Consider the following 22,510-nt stretch of genomic DNA (forward strand, 5'->3'; position numbering starts at 1 on the left):
AGGGTCAGGTCTGCAGCAGCAGCAGCGTCTGACCGACAGCCCAACTCCCTCCTGAGCAGACGTGGCCCCACAGCAGAGGACCGTCCGGTTTCCTAGTGTGCAGTCCTGGCTGCTCGGGATCACCTGGGGCCTGGGTCCAGCCTGAAGGGCTGCAGGGACTTACCTGCTCCAGCTGCTGCTCCAGGGATGCCGCCGAGTCCGCCATCCTCTGCAGCCGCTCCCTCTCGCCTTCAAACTCTTCCAGCCTCCTCTGGAGGTCCTCCTCCACCATCGTCTTTGCCTCCTGAATCTGCATGAAGGCTGCTTCCTGATCCAACATGTCAGCCTGAGCCCAGGAAACAACACGTTTTTAAAAAGGCAGGAAACCTTAATAGTGAACAGCAGCCGGTGGCCCCGTGCTCTGCAGAGAAACTCACCGCCCTGGCATGGGCCCCATCCACGTCCTCATCCTGTCTACCAACTGCAGACTGAGGGCCCAGGGTGGGCAGCTGGGCCACCCACCAACCAGGAGACTGAGGCCAGGCCCAGCCCAGGCCAGCAACCCCGTGTGAAGGACTCGGACCCACTGGTAAGCAGAGCCTCCCCGACTTCCTCGTGTGGCGACAGGTGCCTCCTTTCAGGAGTGAGACCCAGACATGCTCTCACAAGAGCGGTGCTTGGTGCTACTGGGGCGGGGGGGTGGGTAAGAGACCAGAGGCCCCCACAGCGAACACAGCCTGCATTCTGGCTGTGGATGAGCCCTCACATCAGGGTGCACTTCTTAGGGAAAACACAAATTCCTAACTTGAAATTCTTTTCAGTTCTTCTCTACTAAGCCCTTGAAGCACTATGGCTGACGCAACGCGATTCTTGTCATCCCAGCTGGGCAGCCCAGCTAATGCCACAGAGAGGTGGGAGCAGTCGCAGGAGACAAGAAACAAACCGCATGAGGCTGCGGAGAGCTCCCTGCACGACTGGAAAGGTCAGCAACGAGACCAGCCCAGCAGCATCCAGCACAGAACCTCCCTCCATACACTGCCTTGGGGTTTTACACCATTTCTTCTTTAATTCTTCCACAAGGCTATCGAGTAGGTGACACTACTACCCCATTTTATAAAGATGAGGCTCACACCTGTAATCCCAGCACTTTGGGAGGCGAGGCAGGCGGATCACCTGAGGTCAGGAGTTTGAGACTGGCTTGGCCAACATGGCAAGACCCCGTCTCTACTAAAAATACAAAAAATTAGTGGGGTGTGGTGACAAGCACCTGTAATCCCAGCTACTCGGGAGGCTGAGGCAGGAGAATCGCTTGAACTTGGTAGGCGGAGGTTGCAGTGAGCCGAGATCGCACCACTGCACTCCTGCCTGGGTGACAAGAGCAAAATTCCACCTCAAAAAAAAAAAAAAAAAGATGAGGCTCAGAGAGGTAAGAAATTGTCCAGGGCCCCACAGCTAAAGGAGAACAGCTATCAAGGCTGCTGCATTTCTGTCCTCTGGAGATGGCTGTGCAGGCAGCGGCCATGACCTCAACAGCATGTGGTTGCTGGAGAGTTAAATGGCAACGCAGGCTGAGTGCTCAGAAAGCAAAGAAAATCCTCTCATCGCTAGGCTTCGACACGCTGTCAGGCACAAACGCACTGGCCCCCTTCCTCCTTACCCACTCTGTACCCAGCGCCATCCCTGACTGGCAATGACTGATGGCCGGGGTCCCAGGCCCGAGGCGGGGCTTGCAGGAAAAGAGCCGCAAGTGCTCACTGCACTAAGCCCCCACAGGTGGGGGATGAGGGCTGGGGGGGTCCCCAAAGCCTTAACAAGTGGTCACTGCAGGCCATCCATGCTAAGCTCCCCCACAGGTGAGGGATGAGGGGTGGTCCCAAAGACTTCACGAGCAGTCACTGCAGGCCATCCATGAGAATGTTTAAGAGATACACACAGAGAGATAGAACATGTAAGAAAAACCACACGGGATCTATGTCTGTGTCTGTGTATGTTCTCCTAACTTTGCATGGCCCTGGCCACAGCCTCACCTCAATGCCCTGCAGCTGTGCCGCGATGCGTCCCTTCTCCTTCATGGACCTGTGCTGAGTTTCCGTCAGCTGCTGGGACAGGGACACATTCTCGAGTTTCAGGTGCTCCAGGAGACCTGCCTGGGTCATCTGTCCAACCTTAAAAAAAAAAACCCACAAGGTAAAAAGTTGCTCAATTTCAAGCAAGAAATGCAGACCAGCCTGTCCCTGGAGGCCCCAGGGTGAGGGTCACTGGCTGCCCCCTCAGTGTCTCCTACGCAAGCCCCACTACCCACCACACGTCTTCCCACCTCAAAATATGTGCTGTCTGGGCTCTGTGTGCCTGAGTGGGAGGGCGGGTGGGCCATCAGCCAGTGCTCATCATGCTGTTTGTAGCTCATCAGACTGCGGTTTGTAGCAGGACCTACCCAAAGTCCCCACTGACAAGGCATCTCTGAGCCCCTGTAGGTGAGGAGCCTTATCTTAACTGACCAAATCCAGCCAGACACACACCAGGGCCTGCCCTCAGCCAGACACCCGACAGGTGCCATTCCAGGGATGCAGCCTTTACAGCCCAGCTAGGGCCCGGCCCAGACCCCCAGGTGCTCAGGCCCACCCTGGCCAAGCGTCTCGTGAAAAAGCCCAGTACCATGGCCCTGAGGAGGACGGCGTCAGCCAAGGGAAGTAGCACTGAAAAGGAGGTGTGAGGACAGCCTGGGGCCTGCGGCTGGACCTGCCCGTGTCGCCCCTAGCTCCATGCTGCTTCCTGGAGTGCACAGTGTGAGACATGACAGAAGCCACAGGCTCCAGGACCTCAGGAGAAGGTGCACGGAGCCAGGGAAGACAGCCTTTGCTGGGACTGTGTTTTGAGACCATGAAAGCCTGGAATTCTCCTCCCTCCTGAGCGTTACTGGGAATGAAGGGATACATTTGGGACCAAAAAAATGTATTAAAAACTCTGATTAAGGAATGCTGAACCTGGGTTCCAAAGGTATTTGGAAAAAGCAGTGAGGCCCTGGCAGTGATTCATCCTGTAATCCCAGCACGCTGGGAGGCTGAGGCGGGAGGATCGCTTGAGCCCAGGAGTTCAAAACCTGTTGAGGCAACATAGCGAGACCCTGTTCTTACATAAAAGTTTTGAACGATTAGCCAGGTGTGATGGTGTTCACCTACGTCCCAGCTACTTGGGGGGCTGAGGCAGGAGGACTGTTTGAGCCCAAGAGGTCAAGGCTGCAGGGAGCTATGATGGTAACACTGAATTCCAGCAGCCTGGGTGACAGGGCAAGACCCTGTCTCCGAAAAAGAAGCAGATAGGGCTCTGGAGCCACCATTGCTTTGAAGCTTCCTCTCTTTTTGTTGTCCAGGCTATACCACCACACTTCCTGGTTGTTGGTTTTTTTTTGAGACAAAGTCTGGCTCTGTTGCCCAGGCTGAAGTGTGGAGTGCAGTGGCGCAATCTCGGCTCACTACAACCTCTGCATCCTGGATTCAAGCACGTCTCATGCCTCAGCCTCCCAAGTAGCTGGGACTACAGCCACTCACCACCACACCTGGCTAACTTTTGCATTTTTAGTAGAGATGGGGTTTCGCCATGTTAGCCAGGCTGGTCTTGAACTCCTGGCCTCAAGTGACTGGCCCACCTCCGCCTCCCGAAGTGCTGGGATTACAGGCATGAGCTACTGCACCTGGCCCAAACTATACTTCTAAAATACACCTGGCTTGGCCTACGTCTTTAAATACTACCTCATATAAATACACTGCAGCTTTAAAAAAGTGTATTAATTTGTATACTGATTTGTTTCCAAGTTATGTTGTAAGTAGAACAAATGCTTTTCCATATTGTTCTTTGGCTTAAAAAATATGTAATAGGTCGAGTGTGGTGGCTCACGCCTGTAATCCCAGCACTTTGGGAGGCTGAGGAAGGCGGATCACAAGGTCAGGAGTTCGAGACGAGCTTGGCCAGTATGGTGAAACCCCGTCTCTACTAAAAACACAAAAATCAGCTGGGCAGGGTGGCGGGTGCCTGTAATTCCAGCTACTCGGGAGGCTGAGGCAGGAGAATCACTTGAACCCAGGAGACAGAGGTTGCAGTGAGCCGAGATCACACCACTGTACTCCAGCCTGGGAGACAGAGCAAGACTCCATCTCAAAACAAACAAAAAAGTAACACAAATTGAAGAAAACTTCTATTGTGTATATCTGTAACTCTAGATGTAAAAGGAACATTTGGTAGAATTAGTATTTCACATTCCCCTCTTGAGAAATAAAATTTTAATAAAATTATAGTATTTTATCTGGGAAAAAAAAATTCCACAGCTAATTAAAAAAAATAACAGGCCAGGTGTGGTGGCTCACGCCTGTAATCCCAACACTTTGGGAGGCTGAGGCAGGCATCACTTGAGCCCAGGAGTTCGAGGCCAGCCTGGGCAACATGGCAAAACCCTGTCTCTACAAAAAATACAAAACTTAGCCGGGCATGGTGGCACATGCCTGTGATCTCAGCTAGTTAAGAGGCTGAGGTAGGAGAATCGCTTGTCTGAGAGGTTAAGGCTGCAGTGAGCTGAGATCGCACCACTGCTCTCCAGCTTGGGTGACGGAGTGAGACACAGTCTCGAAAAAATCCAAAAACAAAAAGACTGAGGCTGACCAAAGGTACTCTTCAGCATCTCTGAAGTCATCCTAATTAGCCTAGGTGCTGAGACTCGGATCGAGGTGCACTCGAACCATTCACCTGTCGGTCCGGGCGTCTCCCGCACACGAAGCAGTTGCTGTGGGCCGAGGCGGAGGCCTGGACGGACACACGCTCCCACACATGTGGGACCAAGCTGGACATGGGCTGTGCCCGCTAACGAGTGGATGGGAGAGGAAAGTGTTTTCCGACAGGACATAGAAAATGCAAGGCCTGCTGGGAAGACGTGGTCCCCGTGTATCACTGAGGGCTCAGGATGTAGAAAATGCAAGGCCTGCTGGGAAGACGTGGTCCCTGTGTATCACTGAGGGCTCAGGCAGCAGGGAAAGGCAAAGCTCCAACCAAGAAGAGAACCCCACTTCCGGGGAAGAGAACCCATGCCTGTGAGACATCACAGCAGAGTGGGGAAGCTGAGGTGGGAGGGTCCCAAGACCCAGGCAGATGGGGACTCACAGGCATGTGCCACCGTGCCCAGCAAGAGAGGCTTTGGAACTGAAAATGCTGGCAGAGGCTGCTGTGGGACTCCCATGTCAGAAGGTCATGGGGGGGCCCATGGGACACGTCCTGCATAGGACACGTCCTACATGAGACACGGGGTGGGCTAGACAGCAGGTTAAAAACAAAAACATGTCCGTGAACTCTAAAAACAGAAAAATCTTCGGAAAAAGCACTGTTCTACACCAAGATAAGAAGCGTGACCTGCCCTGGAAGGTAGATGGGGACCGTACCTGGATGTGGGCCATCTCACCCTGCAGCCTGACGCGGGCCTCCTGTGCCAGGGCGAGCTGCTGCTGGTACCACTGCCGGACACTTTGCAGGGACGAGATCTCCGCCTGCGACGCCTTCAGCTTGCTGGTCAGCGTCGCCCGCTCCAGCTGCACCTGCTGAAGCTGGCTCTGCAAGGCTGTCATCTGCTGTCGCAGGTCGTGCACTGAAATGGGGCAAGCACAGCGGCTCAGGCCAGCGATGGCCAACGGTGGAGTCCGCAGCTCCGCGCGTGCAGGACACAAGGCGGGACTCTCAGGGGAGACCAAGAATGAGTCAGTTCCGGTTACTCCCCGTCGCCGACTCCATGAAGTCGCCGTGAACACAGCATTAGTGGGCGCTGAGAGATGCTGCTCCTGGCAGAAATGCAGGGTGAGGTTCCTGCAGGCCTCTGCTCACAGCATCTTCACCAGCTCATCAACACATAAACTCTGCTTAGTGTTTCCATTTGCGACACCGATTCAATACATAGCGTTGATTCATTCACACTGAGCTCACGGCCAACAGCAACTCAGCCAACAAGCCTGAGCAAAGATTCTCTAGGAAATAACAGTGGCAGGGCATGGGGGTGAAGGGGGCATGGGGGTGAAGGGGGCATGGGGGTGCAGGGGGCACAGGGGTGCACGCCCAGGAGATCCAGACCAGCCTGGGCAACACAGCGAGATCCCCCCCACCAAAAAAAAAAAATTAGCCAGGCGGAGTGGCATGCACCTGTGGTCCCAGCCACTTGGGAGGCTGAGGCGGGCGGATCCCATGAGCCCAGGAGTTTGAGGCTGCAGTGAGCCACAACTGCACTGCTGCACTCCAGCCTGGGCAACAGAGCAACCCATCTCAAAGACAAATGAATTTTTAAAAACAAAAATAAAATTTAAAAAAATAGAAACAGGATGAATTGAAAAAAATAAACCAAAAGAAAAAAATGAAGTACATCTTCTCCATGAAATACCTCACATCCTCTCTGTGTTTAAAAACACTAGACAGTGTTGGCCGGGCACAGTGGCTCACGCCTGTAATCCCAGCACTTTGGGAGGCTGAGGCGGGCGGATCACCTGAGGTCGGGAGTTCGAGACCAGCCTGGCCAACATGGAGAAACCCTGTCTCTAATAAAAATACAAAATTAGCTGGGCGTGGTGGCAGACGCCTGTAATACCAGCTACTAGGGAGGCTGAGGCAGGAGAATCGCTTGAACCTGGGAGGCGGAGGTTGCGGTGAGCCAAGATCGCGCCATTGCACTCCAGCCTCGGCAACAAGAGTGAAACTCCGTCTCAAAAACAAAACAAAACAACGACAACAACAAAAAACACTAGACAGTGTTTGGGGCCATCTTTAACTGCAAAGTTACCCCCAAAAGCACAAACATGTAAACACGGCCCTGGAAAGAACTCCTGCCTGGGCCCGGGCTGAGCACAAAGGCAGGCAGAGCATCCTGTCCTCCTCAGCAGGCACCTAGGATGACTCACGAACTCTGCTGCTCCACACGTGTCCATGAATACTGAGTTTGGGGTTCAAACAAATTTAATCAAGTCGGCAAATTCACACTTAGGAAATCTGTGAAAATTGTCATGGACGCCAAGGCTCTGTCTTCGACCCAACGATGTCTACCAGCCATCAACAAACAGCAAGGGTATCTGTGTGGCTAATTCCAACTTAAACCCACCAGTCAGGACTGGGCGGCCTCACCAAAGTTCAGGTTGGTTTTGCCGCCCCTCGATCACTGGTCAAGTGAAGCGCGGCAACCCACAGGGCCCCAAAACTACTTTAGTGTTGAGAACTTTTTGGGTTTCATGGTTTTTCCTAAGGGATTGGGTATCACGAAATGCTCAAGGACTAAAATATTAAAGCGATTCCAAGAGTATTACTGCCTCTCGGCCGGCTTTCTCTTTCCTAGTTAGAACACAGCCTCTGTGACGCCAGCTTGTCATCTTCCTCTGTGTCATCAGATCCGAGACCCAGTCTCATAGCCTCATGGGCGGACCGGCGCACGTGGAGTCAGCCCTCACGGCAGCTGCACCAGGGCCCCCTCGCTCAGGCGATCCCAAGTCCTGAGAGATGAGCCCACCAAGCGGCCTCCCTAGGAGGACTCTGGACCCGGGTCACTCTACACCCCTCGGGCTTTGTCTTCAATCTTCCCACCCTCCTTTGCCCTCTCCTTCCCACTCCTGTTCATGCTTGCTCTGAGCAGGCCAACCAGAGTCTTCTCCGTGCCTGCTGGGCACTGGAGTGTGGGCTCTGGGACTGGCCCGGGCGGGGACTGAGGGGGCGAAAGGCGTGCTGCCAAGCCACATGGAAGCCCGCCGTGGCTTCCGCGATCCACTGCCCTACTTGTACTCTCTGGGCGAGCCCTATAGGGAGGCAGCTGGACTGACGCACTGCATCCAGGGAGAAGAGGTTGCCAGACGGACAGTCAAGGAGCTGTTCTTGGATATTTTAAATGGAATCTGCAATTCTGTGGAATAAGTGGGCAGCTCTACACTCCCAAATAACACTGGACTTTTGAGGCATGATGCGTGGAAATGATCACTGCAGATACTCCAGGGTCTAAGGTCAATCTCCAAGACCTAATTCATTCCTCTGGATGTGCACGCAAAATGTACACAATTCCACAAGTTCAACTAAAACTTGTATTTCCTTTAGAAAAACAGCCTCCTTATGTGTAATTTATAAACCAATGCAACCCTCACAGGCACAGTCACAGTCACATGCCAACAGAGCTGTCAGCACCAGGGAGGAGGGCATGGTGGGGACCAGTCGAGGAGGGAGGAGGGAGCAGCAGGGACCAGACAGGGAGGGGGAGGGGAGGGCCAGGGCCAGCCTCACCTGTGTTGTCCTTGCTGAGCATGCTCCTCTGCATGTCCTCTACCTTGGCCATAAGCCTCTGGTACTGCTCCTCGGCCACCTGCAAGTCATTGTTGGACGACGCCAGGCTGGCATTTTTTGCCTCCAGCATGTTCTGCAGGTCGGTCATGGCTCGCTCCAGGTCCCAGCACGACTGCTTCAAGGTGTCCACCTCTGAGCTCAGCGAATCCTGCCGCTGCTGGCTGCTGTGGCTGCACTCCACCTGTGCCTGCAGCTTCGTGCTGAGGGCGGCCAGCTGGGCCTGCAGCTCAGCCTTCTCTTTAAGTGCCTGAAAAGATCCCAACAACAACAGTGACTTTCAGAAAACGAGTCACTTCCGTCCAGTGTATTAACAGGAACACAACTGGCGAGTCAGTCAGGGCCTGACAGGGGACCCCGAGACCCCCAGGTGCTCTCCCAGGGCCTGACAGGGGACCCCAAGACCCCCAGCTGCTCTCCCGGGGCCTGACAGGGGACCCTGAGACCCCCAGGTGCTCTCCCAGGGCCTGACAGGGGACCCTGGCCCGAGACCCCCAGGTGCTCTCCCAGCACAGCCATCCCAGAAAAAGGCGACTTTCCAAACAGGCCCAGGACGCACACGGAGCCTGCACTGGTTTTGGGCCCAACTGCACCTGCACAGGGCAGCGCTAGGGCAGGGCTGGGGAAGCACCCGTCTCCTGCGAGGACACTGGAAACGTGTTCAAAACACCAAACATGTACATGGGTGCACACGTATGCGCACACACACAGAATGCCAGACGTGTAGAGGGACCCGAGAGATTAAAAGCGGATTCGTATCTGGGGGGAAATGGGCAAAAAACGCAGGCAGGGAAAGGTGGCTGCCTCCTAAGTGCGGCTCCAGCCAGAGCCACGGGACACAGCACAGTCCTGAGTGGCCACGGCAGTGCTGTCAGGAGCAGCAGAGAATCACCAGAGGAAACTGCCCCACCACCTGCCCCCATGCTAAGGCCTACAGGGGCAGGGATCCAGTTCACACATCACCAAGACAACAAACACCCAAAGCAATCAAGGAACTCCACAAACTCCAGGAGACCCTAGAGCAAGGGGCAGCAACCACCACACCTGAAACAACCCTCACAATCTTGGTGTGGATGCAACCGAAGGACCAATCAGTGATCCCAGGAGGATAAGAAGACAAAGTGCACTGACAGCAAGCCACCGTTCGAGAGAGTGGCTACACAGAGGAGGGGAAATGCATCCGACGGTGGGAGGCTCATATTGTAACACTGGAGAAGTGACGACCATACAACCAGAATTAGCCTCAAAACAGCCGAAATCACCTCTTCTGTAGACACAGCTTTAGGTGTCACAAACTGGTTGGTTTGTGTCCAAAGGCCATGTTGTATGAGAAAACCATCTTCGACATGAGGCGTGCATTTAGAAAGGCAAGCTCCTGGCACTGTGAGCAGCTCCGGCCCTGCTCTGCAGCCTCGCTCGCTGCAGGAGGCTCCCTCAGCTGTGTCACCTCAGGGCCTGGGTGCATTCTCACGCTCCCACGCCAGAAGCGGACAGCTGAACCCCACTGAACAGATTTACTCAACTGTCGACAGAAGATAAATACCTAACTCTTCACTATGGATAAAGTACACACAACAAAATGACAAAGGAGAGCTGAAATAAGGGATGGAGAATGATATTTCTGGCACATGCTAACCAAGCGTGTGCAGCTTTCTTGGATGCAGCAAAACTAGTATCAGAAAAAGCAGAAATCACTACAAAGAAAAAAGGTTCACCATGCCAGAAAAAGCTGCAACCCACCAAGAGAATTTGACTCTTATGGACTGTGAGACACCTAACATCTAGGAAATATTCTGGTAGAGACGCAGGGAGAAACGCACCCATGCACAATGAGGCAGAAAACTCACACCTCTTTCTAAGGCTGAGAAGTATACAAAAAATGTAAAGATGCAGAACGCTTGGCTGCCACACATGCTGCGGCAGCTGATTCCCAACGACATCTGTGAAACCTCACACCCAAGAGAGGAGCCACACATGCCTTCCGACTTCGCCGCACACTAAGATGTCAGTCGAACGTCCGTTACCTGACTCGCCTCCAGTGACAAGGCTTCCAGCTGTCCTTCGAGTCGCATTTTCTCTTTGAGCACCTGCAGCATCTCCTCCTGTGTTTCTGCTGCAGAGCTCTCCAAGGACGCGCTGGGGACAAAGGCACGGGTCAGGCCTGTGCAAACCATCCTTATTTTCCTTCACACTCCTCCACATTCTCCGAATTCCACACACCCCTGCTGCTCTCTCCCAATTTTTTAAAATTAAGTAAGAGATTTAAGTAGAGAGCTAAGGCTTGCATGAATGCACGGATGAACATTCCTGCCAACAGTCGGCACCTTACGCAGTGGGAACTGTTCCGGAAACATGAGACATGCAAGCGTCGTGCAGCTTAGTGACAAGTCTATGTAAACGGGAGACTGGATATTTTAATAACACAGACCATTGCTGATCTAATTCTACTGCCTAAAAAGCAGCAGACTTGTTATGAATTAAATGTTCATGTCAAGACCAAGGATAGAATCAGGAAGAAAAGCTATGTATCGCCTGTTCCAGTGCGGAGAGCCGTGGGCCCTGGAAGCAACGTCTCAGGCCAGGCCCTCTGCCCACCCTGCCCCCTCTGTCGGCCCCACCCACCTCTGCTACCGCCCCACACCCCCCTCTGTTGGCCCCACCCACCTCCACCCACCCCGCCCACCTCTGCTGTCCCCACCACCTGCTGCAGATGCTGTCTCTCCGACTCCGCACCTCCCCGTTGACCTCCTGCCCCTGGTCTTGGTGCTCAGCGGCTGCGGCCTGGAGGACGTCCTTAATCGAGGGGAACTGGCCCAGGGTATCCGCAGGAATCTCCTGGCCGTTGACCATATAGGGGGTGTCCTGCGTGCCCACCGTCTTTGACAGGAGGCCATAGGTCCCTCGGGTGGAGGCGCTGCTGTACGATGAGCTGTCACTGTCATTTCCATCCACCTCAGACACGCTGTCTCCAGCCAGGGAGGTGTTCTCCAGACGGTCGTCAGTGTTGGGGGACAGGCTGATCTCAGACACAACGGACGCCGCGCTGCTTCTGTTCTGCTTCAGGGAACCCTTGGTAGAATCGGGAGCCGGGACATTTCCCCCGGAATTCCCCGCATTTGAATCTTCAGTTCTGTAATCGGCCAGAGACCGGATTTTGCTTGATTTGGAACTTTTTTTCTCCCTAGGATGTGCTAGAAGCCCCAGGCTGCCCACCTTAGGCCCCCGAGGGACACTGGTGCGCAGGAAGGAATATTCTTTTGTCATAGCCAGGGTACTGGCCCTTGGTAAGTTTTCTGGGTTTAACATGAGCTCAGGATCAAGCGTGCTAAAAAGTCTCGTTTTGGTTGCAGGTTGACTGGACTGAGAAGAAAACAAAAGTACGACAATTACATTTAAAATCCACAAGCAGCATTCTTAAAATTGCCATTCAGAAAGGTGGCACCGATCACTACTCCCTCCGCTGACAACCAGAGAGCACCACCTCCCCAGGCCCTCACCACACAGGGTGCGGCCAGGCCTCTGATCCGTGGTGGTCTCACTGCTGCAAGGCCCCACTCTACTGACCAGCATGACCACCTCTGGTCTAAAGCACACTCTTCAGTGACCGTGACCTCAAAACGTTTAAAACACATCCCAGCAAGTACCTCCTCATCAGACTTCCTCAACAGAACTTTCCTGGCTACTGTCCAGTTTATTTTATTTTTTTGGATAAACAGAAATTTTCTTCAAGGCCGGGCGCAGTGGCTCACACCTGTAATCCCAGTACTTTGGGAGGCTGAGGCGGGCAGATCATTTGAGGTCTGGAGTTCAAGACCAGGCTGGCCAACATGTTGAAACCCCCGTCTCTACTAAAAATACAAAAAAATGAGCCACCTGTAATCTCAGCTACTTGGGAGGATGAGGCAGGAGAATCGCTTGAACCCAGGAGGCGGAGGTTGTAATGAGCCGAGATCATGCCACTGCACTCCAGCCTGGGTGACAGAGTGAGACCCTGTCTCCAAAAAACAAAAATTAAAAAAAAATTTCTTCAAAAAGGAAGAACATTCTGTTGAACTAGAACCACCTTAAATCCATAATTTCCTCCGTCTGCCCACATCCGCTTGCACGTGTGGGCAGCAAGCCACCCAGATGCCGAGGCAAGAGACTGAGGGCACGAGCTGTTCCAGTGTAACAAAATATATAAAATAAGAATAGTTATACTAGATCTAGATCATAGACATGATTATATACGAATATCATTAATCATTAGTTTGTAGCAATTACTCTTTATTCCAATATTATAATAATCCTCGCCCTATAATCATAACCTAGGAAAAGCCAGGCCATACAGAGACAGGAGCTGAGGAGACATAGTGAGGAGTGACCAGAAGACAAGAGTGCGAGCCTTCTGTTATGCCCGGACAGGGCTACCAGAGGGCTCCTGGGTCTAGTGGTGACGCCAGTGTCTGGGAAGATGCCCGTTGCCAGGCGGACCGTGGTCTAGCGGTAGCGTCAGTGTCAAAGAACAACACCCGCTACTTAGCAGAGCGGGAAAGGGACTCTCCCTTTCCCCGGGGAAGTTTAGAGAAGACTCTACTCCTCCACCTCTTGTGGAGGGCCTGACATCAGTCAGGCACACCCGCAGTTATCCAGAGGCCTAACCATCTCCCTGCGATGCTGTGCTTCAGTGGTCACGCTCCTAGTCTGCCTTCATGTTCCATCCTGTACACCTGGCTCTGCCTTTTAGATAACAGTAGCAAAATTAGTGAAAGTACTAAAAGTCTCTGATATGCAGAAATAATGGCGTAGGCTGTCTCTCTCTCTCCCTCTCTCTCTCTCTCTGCCTCAGCTGCCAGGCAGGGGAGGGCCCCCTGTCCAGTGGACACGTGACCCACGTGACCTTACCTATCATTGGAGATGACTCACACTCTTTACCCTGCCCCTTTTGCTTTGTATCCAATAAATAACAGCACAGCCAGACATTCGGGGCCACTACCGGTCTCCACGTCTTGGTGGTAATGGTCCCCCAGGCCCAGCTGTCTTTTATCTCTTTGTCTTGTGTCTTTATTTCTACACTCTCTCATCTCCGCACACGGGGAGAAAACCCACCGATCCTGTGGAGCTGGACCCTACATGCATGCCCCTCAACAGAGCAGCTACCCCACCCCCATCTAGAACCCAGGCCCTCTGCGGCCCTTCTAACTTACTTCTCAGTTTATCCTTTTTGTTGTTATAAATGTTATATTTCCCACTAATCTTATAACTGCTAGGATAACTCTTGATTTTTCATACTTGCGTTTTTATTTATTTATTTTAAGATAGACCCAGGCTGGAGTGCAGTGGTGTGATCTTGGCTCACTGCAACCTCTGCCTCCTGGGTTCAAGTGATTCTCCTGTCTCAGCCTCCTGAGTAGCTAGGACTACAGGGGTGTGCCACCATATCCGGCTAATTTTTCGTATTTTTAGTAGAGACGGGGTTTCTCCATGTTGGCCAGGCTGGTCTCAAACTCCTGACCTCAAGCAATCCGCCCGCCCCGCCCTCCCATAGTGCTGGGATTATAGGTGTGAGAGCCACTGCACCCAGCCAGATTAAAGTATTTAAAAACATAACCTTAAAGGTATAAGAACACACTGGTGATTTTATTGATCTTCTTCTACTGAAGAGATCCTTTTGAAACATGACACAGGCTGGGTGCGGTGGTGGGTGCCTGTAGTCCCAGCTACTCAGGAGGCTGAGGCAGAGAATCACTGGAACCTGGGAGGTGGAGGTTGCAGTGAACCGAGATCGCTCCAGCCTGGGCAACAGAGTGAGATTCCGTCTCTCAAAAAAAAAAAAAAAATAAATAAATAAATAAAAGTAGCCGGGCGTGGTGGCACGCGCTTTTAATCCCAGTTACTCAGGAGGCTGAGGCTGGAGAATCGCTTGAACTCGGGAGACAGAGGTTGCAGTGGGCCAAGATTGCACCACTACACACCTGCTTGGGTGACAAAGCGAGATTCTGTCTCAAAATACATACATACATATATATATATATATATATATATTTTTTTTTTTTTTTTTTTTTTTTAACTGCTCATTGACAATACGCCAGATCACCTAAGAGCTCTGATGGGAGATGTACAAGGAGGTGAATGTTGCTTTCCTGCCTGCAGACACAACATCCCTTCTGCAGCCCATGGATCAAGGACTACTTTTGACTTTCAAGTCTTATTACTTAAGAAATACCTTTTGTAAGGGTACAACTGCCATAGTCATAGTGATTCCTCTCATGGATCTGGGCAAAGTAAACTGAAAACCTTCTGGAAAGGACTCACCATTCTAGATGCCATTAAAAACATTCAAGATTCATGATTCATGGGTTGAGGGGTCAAAATATTAACATTAACAGGAGTGTGGAAGAAACTGATTTCCACCCTCATAGACAACTTTGAGGGATTCAATACTTCTGTGGAGAACTTGACTGCAGATGTGGTGGAAACAGCAAGAGAACTAGTATTAGAGGTGGAGCCTGAAGACGTGATTGAATTGCTGCAATCTCAGGATAAAACTTGAATGGGTAAAATGCCATCAAATAGCACTGCATGTCACAGAGACATCTTTTGTAAGATATGGTAAACTTTAGTGCAGTTTTAAGAAATTACCACAGCCCAACCTTCAGCAACCACCACCCTGATCAGTCAGCAGCCATCAAACTTGAGGCAAGATGCTCCAACAGCAAAGAGATTACGACTTGCTGAAGGCTCAGATGATCGTTAGCACTTTTTAGTAATAAAGCATTGTCAAATTAATGTGGGTACATCATTTTTATTTAGACACAGTGCTACTGCACACTTAGTAAACTACAGTAGCGTATACACATAACTTCTTTATGCACTAGGAAACCAAAAATACTGTAGGACTTGCTTTATTGCAATGTTTACATTTTTGTGGTGGTCCAGAACTGAACCCACAGTATCTCTGAGGTCACCTGTGTTTGCTTTCTTTGCTTTTCAACTGGCAGATTTAGAAATAAAATGTGCTTGTTGCAAAAGAAGGCCCGAGCCCATGGCAGCTCAGAGAAGCCAATGGCAGGTCCCCGGGTTATGTGGGACCAACAGTTGTCTCTGGCACAGGAAGCTTTCCATGAGCTTGTTCGGGAGAGGGAGACTCACCCTCTCCTGCTGGCGCTTCACCCTGTACTGTTTGAGCTGCTCTTCCAGCCACTTCCGAGCCTGAAGTCGGACCTGCTCCTCCTTCTCCAGGGGCAGGGGAGAATCTGTAGAGCCTGCAGTGGGAAAATGGCAATTTGGAAACTCATAAAATACCAGGACGCAGAACAATCAGGCACAAGAACTTGGTCATTTTGTACTTAATTACCCATATATTTTACACCTAAACAATGCACAGCCATCTTGTTTGGAAGGACAATTTCTAGATCAAGAGAGAACTGTGAGCCCCGGACACTGACCACAGGCGGGATCTACCTCACAGGAGACACAGTGGCCAGGCACTGAGTCTGTGATCCCATGATGAGTACACCCCGCCTGGGGCATTCCCCTGGTAAAACAGGAAACAGCAGCAAGTGCCTTTTTTTTTTTTTTTTGAGATGGAGTCTCACTCTGTTGCCCAGGATGGAGTGCAGTGGCATGATCTTGGCTCACTGCAACCTCCGCCTCCCAGGTTCACACCATTCTCCTGCCTCAGCCTCCCAAGTAGCTGGGACTACAGGCACCTGCCACCACGCCTGGCTAATTTTTTGTATTTTTAGTAGAGACGGGGTTTCACCATGTTAGCCAGGATGGTCTCGATCTCCTGACCGCATGATCCACCCGCCTTGGCCTCCCAAAGTGGTGGGATTACAGGCGTAAGCCACTGCGCCTGGCCTTTTTTTTTTTTTGAGATGGAGTTTCATTCTTGTTGCCCAGGCTGGAGTGCAATGGTGCGATCTCGGCTCACCGCAACTTCTGCCTCCTGGGTTCAAGCGATTCTCCTGCCTCAGCCTCCTGAGTAGGTGGGATTACAGGCGTGCAACACCACGCCTGACTACTTTTGTATTTTTAGTAGAGACAGGGTTTCTCCATGTTGGTCAGGCTGGTCTCCAACTCCCGACCTGAGGTGATCCGCCCGCCTCGGCCTCTCAAAGTGCTGGGATTACGGGCGTGAGCCACTGTGCCCGGCAGCAAGTGCCTTTTAACAACAGAAAGAACTGGGTTCAAAGCTGGAGCCATGCCGAGCACTCTGAGGCAGGCTCAGCTCTCACCACGCTGTAACTTGCCCTGGCTTCACAGCAGGTTCTCGTGACCCCGTTGGGAGGAGCATGTGAAAAGCCGGTACCATGGAGTTACAGGCAGTACCCAGCCACAGGAGCTCAGCCGTCGTGGGGTCACGAGACCCCGAGTACATTTCTTTGCTCAGTTACATTTGGGGTCCGCTTTGATGCACAGCTCATCTCAGCTCCTGCAGTAACAAGTCACATTTCGATAAGGCTCTGGCGGTACTCAAATGGCTGAAGCCTGGCGCCAGGCCTCACTGCAGAGTAAATGCTGCACAGGCTCCGCCCTCCAGGGCTGGGGGCGGGTTACCTCAGTTTCCAGACAGACAAGACTCCAATCCGAGGTCATGCTCTGGGACAGGAGGTGAAAATTTACAACTTTTTAGCCAAAACCAGAATTTAAAATATCTAAAACCCAGACCTTTCATTTTGGGTGATAAAAGGGTTGCATGGTATGTGCCAACGTGTTATAGTTACAAACCCAGGGCTCCACTTCTCAGGGCTGAGTGTGTGGCCTCGTCCTTCCTAAGCCATCAGCAGACATGGCCCGACGGCCTGGGTGCCGACCAGAGTAGGAAAGCGTAATCACACAGCAACGCTTTACCCATGGCACCCTCCTTACACATGGATGCTGAAATGAGCAGCTACTGTCCTAAATAATCCCTAACATCTGAGCAGTCACCAAGAATTTCACTGTAAATATACCATTGTTAGTTTATACATTTGATCACTGAAAAGATCTCTAGTCCTTTTCACAAGGCAAAGTGGTCCAGATGGCTAGACCGTAAGTGGCAAATTCAGGCCTATGGCCACCAGGCAGATATTTATATAAGTCGGCAAAATAAGCAGGGTTTCAACCGAACACTGATGCAGGAGATAGGCTCAGGGCCAGGCGCCAGCAGGAACAGGTGACCAGGGGCATCCCGCAAAGGTGTGCCCGCAGACCCAGCACTGCTGCCACAGGCACCTGGGCCAGAGCTCACACATCTGTAACTTCAGCACCCCAAAAGTAAATAAACTAAGTTGAAAAAAAATCAGGAATCTAGACTTTTTTACATGCTACTTCTCAACTTAAATGCTGGCAGCGAGTTTTCAGAATTGTTTCAAATAAACACATGTGAAATGCAGTTTGATTTCAGTTAATGTGGGAGTTTTTTGTTGTTGTTGTTATTTAGTTTTAAGAAAGTTTTAAAAATATACTGCAGGCCAGGCACAGTGGCTCACGCCTATAACCCCAGCATTTTGGGTGGCCGAGGTATGACGATCACTTGAGCCCAGGAGTTCAAGACCAGCCTGGGAAACATGGTGAGACCCCGTTTCTATAAAAAAAAAAAAAAAATTAAAATTAGCCAGGTAAGGTGGCATGCACCTGTGGTCCCAGCTACTTGACGGCAGAGGCAGGAAGATCCCTTGAACCTGGGAGGCAGAGGCTACAGTGAGCTCTGACTCTGCCACTGGACTGCAGCCTGGGCGACAGAGCAAGATCTTGACTCTAATTAAAAAACAAAACAGGCCGGGCGCGGTGGCTCATGCCTGCAATCCCGACACTTTGGGAGGCCGAGGGAGGGGGGATCATGAGGTCAGGAGATCGAGACCATCTTGGCTAACACAGTGAAACCCTGTCTCTACTAAAAATACAAAAAATTAGCCAGCTCTGGTGGCGGGCGCCTGTAGTCCCAGCTACTCGGGAGGCTGAGGCAGGAGAATGGCATGAACCCAGGAGGCGGAGCTTGCAGTGAGCCGAGATAGCGCCACTGCAGTCCAGCCTGGGCGAAAGAGCAAGACTCTGTCTCAAAAAAAAAAAAACAACAGACTGGATGCCCACGGACTGCTTACCAAGCACCTGGGTGACACAGGACATGCAGGCTGGCCTTTAATGCAAAAGCGTCAGCACTGCTGCCAGTCAGACCGTAGCAGAGCCTTGACTCCACCTGCATCTTCACTCTCTAACTTGAAGCTCTCCTTGCTAAACACACGGCCCCACGTGGGACTCGGATGGCACATAGCAGGCACAGGCACACAACGGCTCAGACAGCGAGTGCGCAGGGCACCTGCTCCCAAGGGGCTGAGCGACGCGGACGTGGAGGGTGGGAAAAGTGGGGTAACGGATGCTTACACAGTTGCGTTTCTTGCATAGGAAGACTGAGTCTGAGAGACTGCAAAGCTTCTTTTCTAACACTGCCCTCAGCACTAGTTCCCTGAGACTTCCTTAGGTTGTCATGGAAACCAGCCACACCTGGAGAGGCATCAGGGCCCACTGGGCTTGTGGTGGGATCGAGAGACGACGGAGGGTCTGGGAAGGGTGGCGTTGGCCCGTTCTGACAGAGGCCTCCCTGGCCAGGTCCATCCGGGCTTTCTCCTTCCGTGGAAGCTCTGTTTACCTCAGCACCTGGAAAGACAGAGCAGGCTGGACCACCATGGCTTTACCAACAAGGTGACGTCACTTTTCAGACACGCAGCTGGAGTAGGAGAGAAGAGGATCCAGACCATGAGCACAGCACTTTCTCATCCCACAAAGACTTCACTCTGAGAGGAGCAGCCCACGGGCCCCGTCCCACAGGTGGGGTGGCCAGGATAAGGCCCACAGCCCCTCCGGTGTCCACGTCCTCCCTGTAAGGTGAACCCGCCCTCCCCACCACCACACTCTGACGTGAACCCGCCCTCCCCACCTCCACGCTCTAAGGTGAACCCGCCCTCCACACCTCCACGCTCTAAGGTGAACCCGCCCTCCACACCTCCATGCTCTAAGGTGAACTCACCCTCCACACCTCCACACTCTTGGCTGTAGAGTTTATGTAGTAACGACAGTAACATTTCCTCTTCTTTTTTTTTGAGACGGAGTCTCGCTCTGCTGCCCAGGCTGGAGCTCAGTCGCACAATCTCGGCTCATTGCAACCTCCACCCACCGGATTCAAGCGATTCTCCTGCCCCAGCCTCCAGTGCAGTCGCACAAGGTCAGCTCACTGCACGCTCCACTCACCAGACTCAAGCGATTCTCCTGCTTCAGCCTCCCAAGTAGCTGGGATTACAGGCGACCACCATCACGCCTGGCTAATTTTTGGTCTTTTTCGTAGAGATGGGGTTTTACCATGTTGGCCAGTCTGGTCTCAAACTCCTGGTCTCAAACTCCTCCCCACTCACCCGCCTCGGCCTCCCAGAGTGCTGGGATTACAAGCGTGAGCCACCGCACCCAGCCAATGTTTTCTTTCCATTTAAGTAAAACCAGTAAGAAATCTTACGAAAGTCGCCAGTTTAAAACAAGCAAAAACCACAAACACTTAAAACACAGCTGACAATCTTTCTAGCAGGCACTGGTAACAGCAGTGTTAATCAGAGTCACAGCCTCACATTTACAAAGGCTGATTTTGGAGTCATTTGAAAGCCTAAGCTTATCCTCCAAGGCGAGGACCCTAAGGCGAAGAGGTGGATGATGTCATCACACCACCCGTGAAGCAGAGACAGCCCAGAACTGTGCTTCTGCTTGACGACAGCCCGCTGGGTAAAGGTCTGGGTTGAACCGGTGACAATTCTATACCCACGTGTTACCTCAGTTCACCCACTAACATGATTACATACAAATTACCCACAACACAAACTAAAACATATCTCCTCATCAAATGGAATAGAGAGAGATTTCTTTCAATGAAGTGATTTTCAGTCTTTTCCCTGCCCCCTAACTGCTGACTGGCGGGTGGGCCAGTTCACAGTCAAAGAACCAAGACATGTGAGGGGGGAGGGAGGGTCCTCAGGGGGTCCTGGCCCTGGTTCCGGTGGCTCTCGAGGCAACACCCCTGCCTCTCACACGGGTCACATTCCTCGGATCCCACGTGCACGCAGGACAGTAAATTTGCTTTTTGCTCAAACAAATTAAAAATGGGTTTCTTGGCCATGTGCGGTGGCTCACGCCTGTCATCTCAACACTTTGGAGGCCGACCCAGGTGGATCATTTGAGGTCAGGAGTTCAAGACCAGCCTGGCCAACATGGTGAAACCCCATCTCTACTAAAAAGACAAAAATTAGCCAGGCGTGGTGGCACACGTCTATAATCCCAGCTACTTGGGAGTCTAAGGCAGAAGAATCGCTTGAACTCGGGAGGTGGAGGTTGCAGTGAGCCAAGATCGCGCCACTGCACTCCAGCCTTGGTGACAGAGCAAGACTCTCTCAAAAAAACAAAAAACAACAACAACAAAAGAGGTTGGCCAGGTGCAGTGGCTCTCACCTGTAATCCCACCACTTTGGGAGGCTGAGGTGGAAGGATAACTCGAGGCCAGGAATTCAAGAACAGCCTGGGCAACAGCAAGACTGTTTCTACAAAAAGTTTTTAAAACGAGCCAGGCAACCAGGCGCGGTGTCTCACGCCTGTAATCCCAGCACTTTGGGAGGCCAAGGCGGGGGGATCACCAGAGATTGGGAGTTGGAGACCAGCCTGATCAACATGGAAACTCCATCTCCACTAAAAATACAAAATTAGCCGGGCGTGGTGGCACATGCCTGTAATCCCAGCTACTCAGGAGGCTGAGGCAGAAGAATTGCTTGAACCCGGGAGGCGGAGGTTGCGATGAGCCGAGATCACACCATTACACTGCAGCCTGGGCAACAAGAGCAAAACTCTATCTCAAAAAAAAAAAAAAAATCAGCCAGGCATGCTGACATGCATCTATAGTCACTGCTACCCCAGAGACCAAGGCAGGAGGATTGCTTAAGCCCAGGAGTTCATGGCTGCCGTGAGCTATGATTACACCACTGCACTTCAGCCTACTCAATGGAGCAACACCCTGACTCTAAAAACGGTAATAAAATTTTTAAAATAGAAAAAAGGGTGGAGGCTGAGATTAATCAAGCATCTTGCTCGAGGGCACATTGCTCCCGAGCAGCAGATCTAAGAGCAGGTTCCATGGCTGTGGGTCTCAGAACTCTTGGTCTTGGGCCTCTACGTTGTTATCTGCCTCCCCTGATGCTGACGTAGCAAGGACCAGCAAAGCCATCCTAAGTGCTGAGTATCATTTTACAGGAATTAAACTGTGATTTCTGCTAGTAAATTAGCACATCTATAGTCTACAGTTTTAATGTATTGAACCTCCTGGCCAGGAAGAGGCATGAGAACTGAGTGAATAACTAAGTCACCCTTTCCCTCTGACACATGCATAACCCAGGGGGCTAACATAACAATGTGCTCAGTAATCCTTAGATCTCTACTGGATGACTTTTGAATCCTAGCTATTACAAATTCGGCAACTGACCAATCAAAAAAGGAGAATTCGGCCAGGCACGGTGGCTCACTCCTGTAATCCCAGCACTTTGAGGGGCTGAGGTGGGTGGATCATTTGAGATCAGGAGTTTGAGACCAGCCTGGCTAACATGGTGAAACCCCGTCTCTACTAAAAATACAAAAAATAGCTGGGCGTAGTGGCAGGTGCCTGTAGTCCCAGCTACTCGGGAGGCTGAAGCAGGAGAATTGCTTGAACCCAGGAGGCGGAGGTTGCAGTGAGCTGAGATGGCGCCACTGCACTCCAGCCTGGGCGACAGAACAGGACACTGTCTCAAAAAAAAAAAAAAAAAAAAAAAAAAAAAAAGGGCTGGGCACAGAGGCTCACGCCTGTTATCTCAGCATTTTGGGATGCCAAGGTGGGCGGATCACCTGAGGTTGGGAGTTCACGGCCAGCCTGACCAACATGGAAAAACCTCATCTCTACTAAAAATACAAAAAATAGCTGGGCATGGTGGCAGATGCCTGTAATCCCAGCTACTTGGGAGGTTGAGGCAGAAGAATTGCTTGAACCTGGGAGGTGGAGGTTGTGGTGAAACGAGATCTCACCATTGCACTCCAGCCTGGGCAACAAGAGCAAAACTCCATCTCAAAAAAAAAAAAAAAGGTAGAATTCTAGGCAGGGAACACGACAAAGACCCATAGATCCCTTCAGGGAAACACTGCTGCTGCCCCACATGTGTTTAATGGAGTTCTGTTT

At 51.8% G+C, this 22,510-nt stretch overlaps 1 protein-coding gene across 9 annotated transcripts in view; it reads right to left on the minus strand.

Moving 5' to 3' along the window:
• The window catches only part of GOLGA3 (golgin A3), a 57,915-nt gene that overhangs the window by 25,580 nt on the left and 9,825 nt on the right, over positions 1-22,510 (minus strand). For 5 of the 9 annotated variants that reach the window (XM_054444876.2, XM_054444874.2, XM_063646856.1 and 2 more), the window contains exons 3-10: positions 18,661-18,933; positions 15,445-15,557; positions 11,015-11,673; positions 10,338-10,449; positions 8,257-8,563; positions 5,403-5,605; positions 2,007-2,144; positions 164-325 (exon numbers count right to left, since the gene is read on the minus strand). In XM_054444876.2, the coding sequence (XP_054300851.1) occupies positions 164-325; positions 2,007-2,144; positions 5,403-5,605; positions 8,257-8,563; positions 10,338-10,449; positions 11,015-11,673; positions 15,445-15,557; positions 18,661-18,933 (1,967 nt within the window). Of the gene's footprint in view, positions 1-163; positions 326-2,006; positions 2,145-5,402; positions 5,606-8,256; positions 8,564-10,337; positions 10,450-11,014; positions 11,674-15,444; positions 15,558-18,660; positions 18,934-19,303; positions 22,081-22,510 lie in introns of those variants that run through there. The other 4 variants (XM_054444879.2, XM_054444882.2, XM_063646858.1 and 1 more) reach the window with 2 other exon arrangements.

This window comes from Pongo pygmaeus, chromosome 10 (genome assembly GCF_028885625.2).
Source record: "Pongo pygmaeus isolate AG05252 chromosome 10, NHGRI_mPonPyg2-v2.0_pri, whole genome shotgun sequence".
Taxonomy (NCBI): Eukaryota; Metazoa; Chordata; class Mammalia; order Primates; family Hominidae; genus Pongo; species Pongo pygmaeus.